The 15,563-nt window shown below is 39.8% G+C and overlaps 1 protein-coding gene across 1 annotated transcript in view; it reads left to right on the top strand.

Moving 5' to 3' along the window:
• LOC124544672 (cadherin-23) overlaps positions 1 to 15,563 on the top strand; it is a 401,035-nt gene that overhangs the window by 277,210 nt on the left and 108,262 nt on the right. Inside the window, exons 8-11 of the mRNA XM_047123296.1 lie at positions 3,375 to 3,599; positions 4,631 to 4,892; positions 6,114 to 6,307; positions 9,269 to 9,452. Of these exons, the coding sequence (XP_046979252.1) occupies positions 3,375 to 3,599; positions 4,631 to 4,892; positions 6,114 to 6,307; positions 9,269 to 9,452 (865 nt within the window). The remainder of the gene's footprint in view (positions 1 to 3,374; positions 3,600 to 4,630; positions 4,893 to 6,113; positions 6,308 to 9,268; positions 9,453 to 15,563) is intronic.

The following is a 15,563-nucleotide window of genomic DNA, read 5'->3' as shown; positions in this document are numbered from 1 at the left end:
ATGTCAGGAAATCGTTTATGAAAGTATTTGTATGGAATTTAGCCATGTATGGAAGTGAAACGTGGACGATAAATAGCTTAGACAAGAAGAGAATAGAAGGTTTCAAAATGTGGTGCTACAGAAGAATGCTGAAGATTAGATGGGTAGATCACATAACTAATGAGGAGGTATTGAATAGAATTGGGGAAAAGAGGAGCTTGTGGCACAACTTGACTAGAAGAAGGATTGGTTGGTAGGACATGTTCTGAGACATCGAGAGATCACCAATTTAGTATTGGAGGGCAGCGTGGAGGGTAAAAATCATAGAGGGAGACCAAGAGATGAATACACTAAGCAGATTCAGAAGGATGTAAGTTGCAGTAGGTACTGGGAGATGAAGAAGCTTGCACAGGATAGAGTAGCATGGAGAGCTGCATCAAACCAGTCTCTGGACTGAAGACCACAACAACAACAACTGTATTTACCTGTCCTTTGCTTGAGAAGGAACATTCATCAGTAAATATAACATTGGAGAAGAAGTTTGGGTTGGCGAGGATTTGCTACTGTGCCTGTATACGATTCTGGAAATCATTCACATGGAATTCTTGATGTAGGTGTACATGGTAAGGATGGAACCGGTGATGTGTAAGAATATTATGACACTGGTTTTAGGAATGCCAGTTTCATCTTCAAGCTGTCATGTGCTCACATGTGGATTCATAGCTATGCAAACGAGAACAGTAATTTCAGCAGCTTTGTCTGTGCAAGTGCTATGATGATTGTGTTGTTGTGGGTTGAAACTTTTTTCCTGAAGCGTTGCAACAAGATGAGAAAACATTCATCAGGAAGGTAGGTTCTTGTCAAGATATCGTTTTGTGTACAATTCCGCTGCCTGCGTAGCATTTCGCCAACCTTCAACAAAACAACAATAAAAGAAACATTGTGTTGATGCAGTTTGTAGGAAGGACAGACTTTACCGTATGCCTACTCTACACACCAGTATTTAAAAGGACTAAACTACTGTACTAAATGTACTCGTACATAAGAAAGCAGTATTCCAATTACTGCTCTGCTAATTTACATTCCCCAGTGACAAGTAGCATTTCTAACTTCTCTTCATTGGTGTACATTCTACTAACACAACTCTTCAACTGGTGATGGTTGATGGAATGATGGCTGTGCATTCTACTTATGTTTACATTTGTCCTCTGTCAGCCTCAGCATGTGGATATGTTCCGTTACCCCAAGTACCTACACTAAGCGCTGGGAGCGTCAATGTCAATGTCGTGTTATGTAATTAATAACATTGTGTTTCAGTGAATGGTACACTGTGATACATTTTTGAATAGGTCTTTAGGAGAGGAAATGAATTGCCCAATATATAATACAGGGTGCCATTTAAAAAAGTCATACCGCTGTTCATATCTTTTTAAAAATCAAAGCTACAACGAAGGCAATCATTCTGATTGATGTCCCACTGATGGCTAAAGAACATTTGCTTGAAACATTTTGTGATTTGCATCTGAACAAACAGTTATTTAGGGTGGTCAAGATAAATGGGACACCCTGTATGTGTTTTAATAATCACAATTGAGAGGTATTTTATTAATTACATCAGAAATTTCCAACTTATTCAGAAAACAAAATTTTAACAGTGATTCCCCTATCATTCATAATTAGTGTAACTTCATGCAGAACAATTTTGAATCAAAATGTATTTCTTTCACAGTATACAATTTTAATTTTTATATATAGATTTTAAGGCTGAAGTCCTCCATAAAACTTAATGAAATCTATTAGCATACCATAAAGTTACTTTCTCTTAGCTTCATAATAAATTTTATCTTAATGTATAAATTCATGGATGGAATAATATGTAAACTTCTATAACAAATTTGATTATCATTATATAATTGTAGGGTCAATAAGGACAATAACCTGATGCACTTCAATGTGTGGAAATATAAGAAACAAATTGTTCAAATTAAAGAAATTGTTCCACACAAGTTTGTCCATAAAGTAATGAAACTGGTCACCAAGCATTACTCCAATTGACAGCAGCATGCTCCCCAGTGGGGGGATTTGTGACGAGGGGTCTCAACTAAGCAACACACTAGGAGGCAGTCATGTCCAAGTTTTTATACAGTGAGGATCATGCATGATGCATGAGTTTTTGTCATTGCAGTAAACATGAAAAATGGGGCATTTACTGGGGCAGTGCTGCATGATTAAATTTTTCTTTAGCCTGGGAGAAACTATACCAATATGCTTTCCTTGGTTAAATTGGCGTACAAATGCAGTGCCTTGTCAAGGGCCTAAGTTTTCCAGTGGTTTAGGGAGTTCAAGAATGGGCGGAAGACTTTTGAAGACTTGGAGCAATATAGAAACCCTCCAATAAGCGGTTCGAACAAAAATGTGGTGAAAGTGAAAAGTTTCCTGGGCTCTTACTGTCAATTGAGTGTAAGACTGATCACCAAAGACCTCAAAATGTGCAAAAAAATAAGTCACAAATTTATTTATTAAAAATTTAGCATGCAGAAGGTTTGTGCCACATTGGTGCCATAAGTGTTGCGACATTGGTGCTATAAGTGTTGAGTAATGAACAAAAGCAACAATGAGTTAACATTTCCTGTGGGATGTTGCAGAAGTCAGAAAAGTGAATCAGACTTTTTAGATGACATAACAACAGGTGACAAATCACAGGTGTCCCAGTATGACCTCAAAACCAATCAGTGAAACTCAGACTCCTTGCACCCCAAGAAAGTGAGAGTTTTTTTTAATTTTTTTGTACCTCTGGGATGAACAGTCAATGCTGTTTTCCACAAAGAAGCTCTTATCCTGAGAGCTGTCAGGCGGAAATGACCAAAGATTGCTGACAGCTGGAAGCTCCACCACAACAACACTCCAGCCCACACCGCCTTCCTTGTGACTACCTACCCAGACCAGTCAAGGGTTGTTACACTGCTGCAGCCACTTTATAACCTCAGTATTTAGACCACAACACTTTTTCCTGTTCCCAGAGTTCAAGAGAAGTCCGAAATGTCATCATTTTGACGATGTTCTGGCCATCCAACAGACTGTCATGATGTCTCTGTAAGAGGTTATGTCAGTTGCTTCCCAGGAGCCTTTTCAGTGGGGGAATTGCATTGGCAGCTGTGTACTGACACTCAAGGAGACTATTTTGAAGAATTTTAGCAATATGTACTGATAAGATCTGTAAATTCTTTTTCCTAGACCCAGTCTCATTACTTTACAGACATCCCTCGTAGATAATCATTACTTTCCCAACTTCTGCCTTTAAAAAATATTAAAGACTTTTTTCCAGATCACATTTTGGACTTATTATGTAATATCCAATTATTATATATATAAGGGTTCCTTATTCTTCATTTCAGGTGGTAGTTGATTCTGACACTGGGGAAAATGCACGCTACACATTGAGCTTAAGGGGAATACAGAATGCACCTCCTGGTGTGTTTACTGTCCATCCAGTATCCGCACAGGGCAGGACTCCTGTAGTTGTGAGGGTTGCAGACCCAAAAGAGCTTGACTATGATGTGGATGATGAGAGCAAGAGAACACTTGTGTTTGACGTTGTGGCCTCTGTCAACAGAAATGGAGTAAGTCTTTATGAAGTAAAGAAATGTGACATAAACTCTGAATTGACAAAGTGTGTAAACATTCTCATTAAGAATACAGTATGCTTAAGTTTTAAATGTGAAAGCATTGAGTTTCATAAACTCAGTGTTAAAAACAGTTCACAATTCTAATTTTATTATGTTATGAAGCTATCAGATTTAATGGAACCCAGTGGTCACATAATCATGAACTTACAGAATTAATTGATATTTGCTGATATGGAATAAGTAAAAAAATGTATTAATATTAGCAAAAGTGTGACAATGTGGAGGATGCCAAAAAGGCACTACTCCAAAAGCAGTAACTTATGATAGTGCATATCAAACCATAATTTTTGCATAAAATGCTCTGATACCGTTCATGAACACAGATTTTATATTAGGACTCATTTCCTATCTTCGAAGCACTATGTTCTATTTTGAATCAGTAGGTCACTTCATGTGAATATGTGGAACATTTGTAAAATGGAAAGGATGGTTGCCACACACCCTATATTGGAGATGGTTGAGTTGCAGATGGGGGGAGAGGGGGGGGGGGGGGGGAGACTGGAAAAGACTGTCAGAAAATGAGCTTTCAGCCAACAAGGCCTTCGTAGAAGATAGAAAACGCACACACACACACACACACACACACACACACACACACACACGTGATGACAGTCTCTGGCTGCTGTGGCCTCAGCAGCCAGAGACTGCAGTCATTTGTGTGTGAGTTACAGTTGCATGAGTGTGTGTGTGAGTGTGTGTATGTTCTATCTCTGATGAAGGCCTTCTAGGCCAAAAGCTCATTTTGTAACAGTTTCTTGTTGCGCCTATCTGCGATTCAGCATCTCCATTATATGGTGAGTAGCAACTATTCTTTTCGTAATATTGTTACAGTCCAAATAAAGTAACAAAAATTTGTGGATTTTCCATTGTTGAACACTAGTAAAATTTAATTTCATATTTAGCATCAATAAATTTTCTCTGTTCTTTATGATTTTATGTTTCACTATATGTATCTTTTCATGCAGAGTGAAGAAGAGGTAGCAAGTTCTCAAGTAACAGTGAATCTAGTGGATGCCAATGACAATGCTCCAGTCTTTCCACAATCATCTTACAGATTAAGAGTTCCAGAAGATGTTTTGCCTGGAATGAAAATAGCTAATATAACAGCAGTGGACAAGGACAGTGGAGAGTTTGGAAAAATAATGTATGCCATTCGTGGCTTTGGATCAGAGGCATTTACCACAGATCCAGTTGGAGGAGGTGTATTTCTTTCCAACACTTCTCAAGGCAAGTCTTTTTGTAATACTTGTATTGTTCAAGTTACAATTTTCAGTATAATCCTGACTGTGTAGTTCATGAAAATTGGGCAAATGTGTACCAGTAGTTCACTGTAAATATTAACACAATTCATGATTCCCATCAACATAATTGTCAACGCAACTTTCACTACAGTGATTAGCATCTGGCCTGTCCTGCTCACTAAACATACTTTAAAGCAGTTAAAAATTAATTACCACCTGTTATCTGTGGTGTAGTATGTTCCATACTTCAAAATGAAAGCTTTAATAATAACTTAAATAATGCAGCTCCATGCTGTAATTCACTAAAATTTGTATGAATATTCAGAGTTTTTGACTTTGTGAAGGATTGTAGTGTGGTCCAATGTTCCAGTAGAAGTCCTTGTGAAATTCCATTAACTTAATTTCACTTTTTCTTAGTTTTTAAAGTTTAACAACTTTCTTTCTCCTAAAGATGTACTAGATTGAAACAAATCTGCAAATTAAATTAAAATAAAGTGACACAACATTAAATCTGCTTGTCAGAGGGCATCAGACAGAGAAATGGACACAAATCTGCAACATTCACAAATTTTTGTTACTTTATTTGAGGTTTCTGGAATTTCCAAATGAGATAGGACAGATTTGGAGAAAATGGAACATGCCAAGAGTTAAGCAGGGAAGATGTCAAAGGATATTGTGGCTACCATCTTTGATACTTTCATTATTATTGAATGTAATAGAACTGTCTCTTGTAAACAGTACAAATTAAGAAGCTTTTGAAAACAAATTAAATCAGTAACATGATTTCCTATTTCTACTCTCTGAAGAAACTATAACCTGTCCTAGATGTATCCTGTTTACTCTTAATTCATTTTCATTATGTTTGCAGCTGTGATGCAGTCTGCTTGTTTTTCTTCAGTTCATGCAAGATATGATATGATGTACATAATACATAATGAGACTTTAGTTTTCAAGACTACTAAGAATAATTTACTGGGGCCATAGCATGATCTTAATATCAAAATTAGAAATGCTTTCTTTGCTCATTCACTGTAAAGTGTTTATGTGCCATAACTGTAGGCTCTTTATTTTCTCTCTGTCTTTGTTTTGCTGACTTTATAATTTTATCTTTAAGCACAGGCAGAGTTATTTAATGTATTGATTGATTCAAATTTGGAAGAAAAACAGTTCCTGCACAGATCCTACAAATACTAATATCTTTTTTCAGGTTTAGATTTTGAAAAACAAAAATCATACTCACTGACATTGGAAGCAGTTGATGGGGGAGGCCGTGTGTCTGCTGTGAACTTGTTTGTAGATGTAGAAGATGTAAATGACAATGCTCCAGTTTTTGAACAGCAGGAATATAGCCGAACTGTAAGGGAAGGAGCAACCAGTTTTGAGCCTCAGTTTTTCATTCACGTGAGTACTATCAATGTGTAAACACTCTGCAGAAATGCCCCCCATATACATATATATTTGTGAGTGTGGAGTTGGCACCTGATAGTAGCTTATATGTGTTCCATTGGATTCAAATGAGGCAAATTTGGTTGCCAAGATATCAACATGAGTTCACTTAAAAAACATATACAGATGAACAAATGATTACAGTTTCAGAAAAACTGGATGATTTGTTCAAGAGAAAGAGCATCACAAGTTAAGCAAGTCAATAATGCACTGGTCCACCTGTAGCCTTGGTGCAGTTATTCAGCTTGGCAATGAATGATAAGAGTTGTTGGATACCCATCTGAGGGATATCATACCAAATTCTGTCCAATTGGCATGTTAGATCATCAGAATCTCAAGATTTTCTCTCAAATGTTCTCAGTTGGGAGATATCTGGTGATTGTTATGACCATGGTAGGGTTTGGTAAACATGAGGACAAGCAGTAGAAACTCCTGTGCTGTGCAGGCAGGCATTATCTTGCTGAAATGTAAACCCAGGATGGCCTGCCATAAAGGGCAACAAATCAGGGCTTAGACTATTATCAATGTACCACTGTGGTGTAAGGGTGCTGCTGATGATAGTCAAAGGGGTCATACATATCATGAAAAGAAATGGCATCACAGACCATAGCTCATGGCTGTCAGGCTGTATGGTGGGTGACAGTAATGTTTGGTACTCCACCACTGCCCTTGATGGCTCCAAACATATCTTCTGCCTGGAATCTCATTGACAGGAGTAGAATTGTTGTCAGTGATGAGTCCCAATTTGAACTGAGCCCCAATGACCACCAAGGACTTGTCCAAAGGTGCACCAGACAGTGGTGGGATTCCAGCCTGATCATTGCCCGGCATACTCCCAACAACATGGAGTGTGTCTGGGGTGCCATTTCATTTTATAGCAGAAGCCCTTTGGTTTACAGCACAGCAGTACATCAACAATACTTTATGCCCTGTTTTGTTGCACTTCACGGCAAGCCATTGTGGGTTCACATTTCAGTAAGATAACACCCACCCATACACGGCAAGAGAATCGCTCCCCAATTGAGAAGGTTTGGAGAATTATGGGCAGGATCCTCCAACCTCATCAGGATTTTGACTATCCAACATGCCAGAGGGGCAGACTTTGGCAGGAAATCCCTCAGGAGAACATCCAAAAACTCAATCAATGAATTCCAAGCCAAATAACAACTTGCATAAAGCCCGGAAGTGGACCAATGCGTTATTGGCTTGCTCAATTTATGAGGCTCTTTCTCTAGAACAAACCGTTCAATTTTTCTTAAATAGTAATCAATTGTTTTTCTGTACGTACATCACATCTACGATTTCTGTTCCATTTGAATAATTCCTTCATCGTGCGTATTTTTTTCGTCTTAGAGTGTGGTACCACAGGTCTCTTGGAAGGCCAGGTGATTGTCCCCAAAGCACAACTCTGTCACAGACAGGTTGTATCTGTGGCATGCTGAATGTTTTGAGTAACTGTTCTCTGGATGATGGTACATTCAGGAGTGAACGTCAATGTAATGTAACAAGAAATGTGATTCGTGCAGCTAGGTGACATATTTCCATTGAGCCATGGCACTCTTGATGATGCTTTATCCACTGCAATCAGAACTGATTATGTCATTGGGTTAGCATTGTAATGCACATGGCTCATCTGCTGTGGAGCCCCATGTTCAGCAATGTGTGCTGAATGATGTACTCTGAAGTACTTGTAGCTGCACCAGCATTGTATTCTGTCATCGGATTTGCCAGAGACTGCCGCCTGTCCAGCTTTACAGAGTGAGTAAGTGCCTGAGCTCCATATTCTGTATGATGAGATGTGGAAGTCCAACATTTGTCATCTATTCAGGGTTTCACTCTCCTAGTAGCACATGAACAGCTGACCAACTTTGTTATTTAAGAGGTGCTTGTTCCCGGACGCTGGGCATAACAACCTGTTCTTTGTCAAATTAGCTTATGTCAGCAGATTTCCCAATTTGCAGTCTATATCATTGCTAGAATAATTCCCCCTTCATCTCTACCCCACAAATGTACTTAACTGCAGTGCCACCAAGCAGGATTCACTCTCACAGTGGGCACTGGTCATAAAGTTTTGTCTCATCAGTGTAATGTTTTCCTTTACGTATATTGTCAACTTATTTTTGAGATGTAGATAATGATACCCTTAATGATACATTTTTTTAATGGTAACAATGGGTATCATGAGCCACTATTGGTGAACGGGGGGAGGGGGGGGGGGGGGCGAGAGATGACACACAGTAGATAGGGTACAGACCACAAGACGATGAACTCACACACACATGATGAAACAGTCTTTCACTGGCTCACTTATTGTTTGAGACCTGTTCTGGGCCATAACCATAAAGTTTGTGCTGCTGATTTTCCAAGCAGCAAACAACCTGGTGACAGCTCATTTCTCTCTCATGTCATCAGCTCCAATACTGCTGTATATGTTAAGTAGCGTTTATGAAACCAAACACTCCAACAAGACATTTCCCCACAGTTGGTGGTACATCAAATGATTCCAAACAAAGTGTTACAGAGACACGTAGTGGAACACTGCAACACTACCAGTCCTTCACTCACAGGAAAGGGTTATCATTACTTTTAAGTCCTTGCTTGTATGAGCAGAACTGCATTTATTGGTGAGACCTAGTAAGTCAAGCATACAGTAGTTACTGCAACTGTGCTTCTGCAATGTTACATTTCGTAATGTGTTCCACATGCCTTAAGACTTTCTTGCAATGCTAGTATGTATTTAATATGGTGAACAGATGGAATGACTGAGCATCATCTTTTGCGGCCACAAGTGAACATTTGTATAAGTATTACCTAACAGGAAAATTGGAGAGCTGTATTTTAGATGATAAGGGATATCATTACTTACGCAATAGTTGACTTTCTATTGAAATAATTGTGATATGTGTCTGCTTTCAGGCAACTGATGTGGATGGTCCTACTCAAGGCGGAGGAAAAATTTTTTATAGTTTGGTATCACCAAATGCAGAAGGTGTTCTTTTTGTAGAACCAGTGAGTGGAGAAGTGAAACTAAACACTCCAGCTAGGGCTGCAGACACTCAGCTTGGTCAATATGAATTCACTGTACGAGCTACAGATGCTGGTAAGACACAGTTTCTCTGTAAATGTACATGCTTCATACTTTCTATAATTATTTTTGAAAGAGTGGCATAGGTTCTAGTGAATGTATGTTCATTATAAAGTGTCTCACATTTTAAAATACGCTGAAAAATATAGAGATGCTATATGTGCTTCAAAATAACATCATAGTTTTTTTGAACACTCTGAAAGACTGTGAGGGAAATGAACTAGTAATGTATGTATCACCTTCAATATTGGAAATCCCAGGAAGAAAGCAACAGATGTTATTTACTCTCTGAAGCACTCCCCCCCCCCCCCCCCCCCCCAAACAAACAAACACACACACACACACACACACACACACACACACAAAGCAGCAGTGAAGTTTGTGTGTGTGTCATGCCCGCACATTTGCGTTTGCCTGTGTGTAACAGGGGGGAGGGGTGGGGTGGGGGTGGGTGAAGAGGAGAGAATTTACATTAGAAAAAACAGTAGCTTGAAAGCTAGTTAAGGTTCTGGGCTATATTTTGTGTCTTTGTGCCACACATGAATCAACTATAAGTGAGTGGGTGTGTTCTTCATTTTCGTTTTTTAATCTTTGTTGTACTTTGGCCTTGTTTTCCCATGACCTTTGTCAGGGATGTTAAATACACTGCCGAAAAAAAAGTTAATACACCTGGAAAAATGATGTCAATTTTGATCCAGCGACAGCATATGCCATCTGGGAGGCAGTAGATGTACTGATAATGATTTCAATGTCATCTGCCAACAGATAGTGTGATGACATAGCTACCATAGTGCCAACTGTGCCTACCTTTTAATAGAAAATGCTCACAGCCAGAAGGCTCAGTGTGGTGCAAATGTGTGAAGCTAGCAGGCAATCATGCCCCGCAGACCCACTCGTGCTTTTTGCAGCCCATACAGAAAGTCTGAAGGGGTCAAATTGTGCCCTTATGAGTGACAGATGGTCCTTCCAGAGAATTGACACACAAGTTATATGTGCTGCATCAGTTGTGCAATGTTGCTAGTATCAGTGGTCACATCAACGTTTTCACACCTATAGAGGAGATTATGGCTGTCCATACAGCAAAAATGCCCAACAGGATCATTGTATTGCAAGGGCAGCAGTGACAGATCATACAGCTACCATAACAGAACAGCTTTTGAGCCCAGATGTGTCAATGCTAACTGTTGTGAACTGGTTATGAGTAGTGTGACTATCAGCACACACACTTCTAGCCTGTCTTCCAGTCATACCACAGCATCTATGTGCATGGCTTGACTGGAGCCATTGGAGGATCCCTTGGAAGATGGAATGGTGCCCTGTGGCCTTCAGTGATTAAAGCTGATTCTGCCCACCCGCAAATTATGATCATTTTCACACACAATGCAGACCTTGTGAGTGCTGTCTGGTAAAGTGCATTCATCCAAGACACATTGCCCCCACCCCAGGCTTTAAGTCCTGGGGTCTAATAAACTACAATCTCATTCACCTTTGGCATTTCTCAAGGGAAGGCTAACTAGCACTCGGTACATGCCGAATGTATTTAGGCCCATTCTTTTGTTGTTCTTGCAGCAGGAAGGTGATGTATTGTTCCAACAGGGTAATACTCATCCATACACCTCCCATGGAATGCAATATGCTCTGCAAGATGTGGAGCAACTTCCCAGACCAGCACAAACTTCAAACTTGTCTCCAGTTGAGCATGTGTGGGGTTTGATGGGATGAGAAGTGACTTGTATGGCTCATCAGCCAACAACTCTTACAGAATTACCTGAAAAGGTCAAGCAGGCATGGCATAACATATCTCAGGTTGGTATTCACCATCTGTATGATTGACTAGATGCCAGAATCAGTGCCCGCATTGCCACCCGAGGAGGCTACACTACTTACTAATGTGGGTGTTTCAGCTTGATCTGATACCTGGTACCTCAAAATCATTCATGCTATTGCACTGTCATTGTAGTCATTTCATGTAATCCACATGCAATGTTGCAACAATAAATCTTGGGCTAATTGGAAGCCTCTTAAAGGGTGTACAAATTTTTTTCTGGCAGTGTGTTTTCCAAGCAGCTGGTCAGTTAATTAGTGAAGGACTAAATGGGTCTGACTCAAGATCATTGTATTTTGAAGGAAATTGAGGTAGAGACATAGAATAGAAGCCAGTCCAAATCATGAAGTCCCCAACTTCACTGTCAGTGCAGATTTTATACTTATGTTTTACTAATTTTGTGCTAATATTCCAGTCCATGAATACTTCTTGGCTACTCCTGGTATCACAGTCTACAGTCTGCTCAGGCCACGCTGTGGTACTGCTGTATGTATGAGCCTGGGCTAGAGAGCAATTATGGTAATAAGACCATTTGATATAAATTTTCTATGGTAATCTATCTTGCTCAAGAACAACTATAGCTTCTTAAAATCATTTAGCACAGGGATATTATTAATCTCCTCTACATGTGTTGACATGCGTTTGAGACCATTTCTGTTCAGTACATGGATGAGATATTGAATACTTTCTCAGGAAGAAGTACCCTTACTTAAATTGTATTTGAGCCCACTAACTGTAAGGCTGTTAAACATCTGTTACAAATTATTGTGTGCAGTTTTCCACCACTGCAGGAGCTGCTACTTGAAACATAAGTTTTGTATCTTCTACAGTCTTCCCACCACCTGTCTGTCACTACTCTGGCCAAGTCTTCTAAAAAAATGGCTCTGAGCACTATGGGACTTAACTACTGTGGTCATCAGTCCCCTAGAACTTAGAACTACTTAAACCTAACTAACCTAAGGACATCACACACATCCATGCCCGAGGCAGGATTCGAACCTGCGACCGTAGCAGTCGTGCGGTTTCGGACTGCGCGCCTAGAACCGCTAGACCACCGCGGCCGGCGCCAAGTCTTCTCTTCACTTGTGTTACACTGGCCAGATGTTACTATTGTCACAACATCTGGTGTCTCTAAACTATGTGACTGAGTTCCAATTTAACTGCTTCCTTCACAACAAAAGGCAAGGGTGTAGCCTGGCAGAAATGAGGGGAATTATTATGTGTTAATGATATGTGCACTTCAAAGTTTTGTGCTCAACCCAGATTAGATTCAAATAAATGCATAAGTCATTATATGAGATCATGTTATATATTACTACTAGCTGAGAAACTCAGCATTGACCAGTTACTGATTTTGAAATTCTCTGTTAGAAACGGAAATAAAAAGTGAACTGTCTTCATTGTGTAATATTGAAAAAATTTCACTTCTGTGTACTCATCAAAACATCTTTGAAATTATGAAACAGTCATACAAAAGAAATATGCGTAATGTTGTAAACGTCTCTATAGGAATGCCTCTTCATAGCTCTATAGATGGCTGTTGTTTTTGCTAGGTGTCAGAAAGATTGCCTAAAGGTGATCCAATTGTAGGAGTGTCTTAGTAGTAAAGAATAAAAGTATTAAAACTTCATGCATGATGCAGCAGTATTTCATGCATCTAATTGTTTATGGCAGCATATCTTTTGAACTATGATAGGTAGATGGTTGTTACGCCAACAGTGATTGTTGCCTGTCAGTAAGGGATATGTATACCACATTTGGTTCCTATTGGTCCAGTGGTTTAGGAGGTGACATGTTTAACATACACACAGACAGACACACACACACACACACACACACACACACACACACACACACACACACGTCTATTTTTATATTATGTAACAATATTCAATACTATGAAAAGGCAAGTTGCTACTCACCATATAGCTGAGATGCTGAGTTGCAGAAAGGCACAACAAAAAGACTGCCGCAATATAAGCTCTCAGCCATCAAGGCCTTTGTCAAAAATAGACAACATACACATACACCCACACATGCAAACATATCTCCACCGAGCGAGGTGGCGCAGTGGTTACACACTGGACTCGCATTCGGGAGGACGACGGTTCAATCCCGTCTCCAGCCATCCTGATTTAGGTTTTCCGTGATTTCCCTAAATCGTTTCAGGCAAATGCCAGGATGGTTCCTTTGAAAGGACACAGCCGATTTACTTCCCAATCCTTCCCTAACCCGAGCTTGCACCCCGTCCCTAATGACCTCATTGTCGACGGGACGTTAAACACTAACCACCACCACCACCACCACCACCACCACCACCACCAAACATATCTCACTCTCATAGCTGAAGCCACACTGGCCACTGGTGTGTGTGTGTGTGTGTGTGTGTGTGTGTGTGTGTGTGTGTGTGTGTCTGTCTGTCTGTCTGTGGTCTACTTTTGACAAAGGCCTTGATGGGTGAAAGCTTATATTGTGACAGTCTTTTCGGTGTGCCTATCTGTGACTCAGTGTCTCCACTATATGGTGAGTAGCAACTTTCCTTTTTATAATATTTATTACATGTGCAGATTATATGTTATATATCAGTACATATTGGCATGTTAATTGAATCTCGTATTTGGAATCCAAAATCAGCAAAGGCATCCAGACCAAAAATTTTGTTTGTTAATGGTGGCAACACTACAAAAAATCTTATAGATCTACAAACATATTTGTTGGTAATATTGATTGATACATGGCCTTTCAAAGCATAAAGCAATAGGCTAATTAATGTGTGTTTCCGGATGACATTTAATTGGTTCTGGAGCTGGTGAGCTGGTGTGGCATTATGTTCCACCAGCAATATTTAGGGGTACTGAAGCTCTGGTATCCAGTTGAGACCACATCTGTGTTGCTGATGGACAGTGACATCATAAATATGAGTGGAATTTTTTAGAATCAATTGATGGCTTCTGTCTGGTCCTATGACTACCAGACATTACATCTTCAGCCTATGGATTAAAGCTGGCACAGTGCTGACCAACATACTGTCTTTGACCTCCAACTTTGTCTGACCATATACCTTACACTTCGCCCCCCCTCCTCCTTCTGCACCCCATCCTTTTCATCTTATGTCTCCTCCCCTTCACAGCAAATGGACTCCTTTCCTGAACCTATCCCTCTTTCCTCGCTGTTGAAGGAACCAGTAGTTCTGAAAGTTAGGATTAATTTCTCCATTTTAGAATGTATCTATAAGCAGTACTTACCTCTGCCTTTGAATGTAATTTTATAGTTTTCATAAGTGAATTTTTTTCTTTTGAAATGAATTGTGGTAAAAATGTCTTATGCAAGGCAGCTGTAAATTTTATTAGATGCTTAAATGGGAGGATGAAATGTCCCTGTGATGTATTACTATGAAAAGTGGTATGACAACATTCATGTAATGCATATTGTCCACAGATGAATTGATAAAAAGCTAAAAATTATTACATCAAAAGTAATTGAGCTTTGATCTTGTTTGAAGCTGTAAGTATGTGTTAGGTGTGTGCATTCAGCTCAAGACCCACTGGTTGAGATGTAATGGCCTTGTATTTTGAAGGACTAATCTTCCGACTGGTCTTGCATGTTGACTTTGTTTTGGCATGCTACACAAGGCAGTTCACGAAAGTAGTGACGGTTCTATTACCAGATTTGTAGCAAATTTATTTTTACAGCCTTATATAACTAATCTAAAGCTCTGTTTGATGACAGTGAAATGTTAAATAGCAAACAATTTAGGAATAAAGGAGGCAACTAATTGAATAGATTGAATAGTAGAAGTGCTGACTCATCGATGGGAACACAAGAAATAATGATAACTTTCCTAGCTTTTGGATGAATCCTTTCATAAGCTGTTAGAGAACACACACACACACACACACACACACACACACACACACACACACACAGAACTACATTGTGCTGGCTGAATACACAATGTTGAGACTGCAGATTGACAGGTTGGGTTGAGAGGTTGTATGTTGTGAGGTGAGTAGAGAAAGAAGTGGGAGTGGAAGAGAGAGAGAGGGTTCAGGAACAGTGGCTGATGGCTTAGGGGTGCAGGATAGGTAACTGAGAGGGAGGAAGGGCGGCAGGTGTAAGGGATAGGAATGTGACACATGGGCCCTGGAGCTGCTCAGTTTGTGTAATGCACGATGGTGATGAAATAGAGGAATGAATTGAGGGGAGTGCAGGACAGAGGAAGAGGAAACTGTTAGGTATAGGGTGTGCTATCCTGCTGCAGTGTGCCCTCTACCCAACAGTTCCCCCTTCCTCTGCCCTGC

This window comes from Schistocerca americana, chromosome 8, assembly GCF_021461395.2.
Source record: "Schistocerca americana isolate TAMUIC-IGC-003095 chromosome 8, iqSchAmer2.1, whole genome shotgun sequence".
In the NCBI taxonomy this organism is placed as follows: domain Eukaryota; kingdom Metazoa; phylum Arthropoda; class Insecta; order Orthoptera; family Acrididae; genus Schistocerca; species Schistocerca americana.
This window is presented reverse-complemented; position numbering and strand designations above follow the sequence as displayed.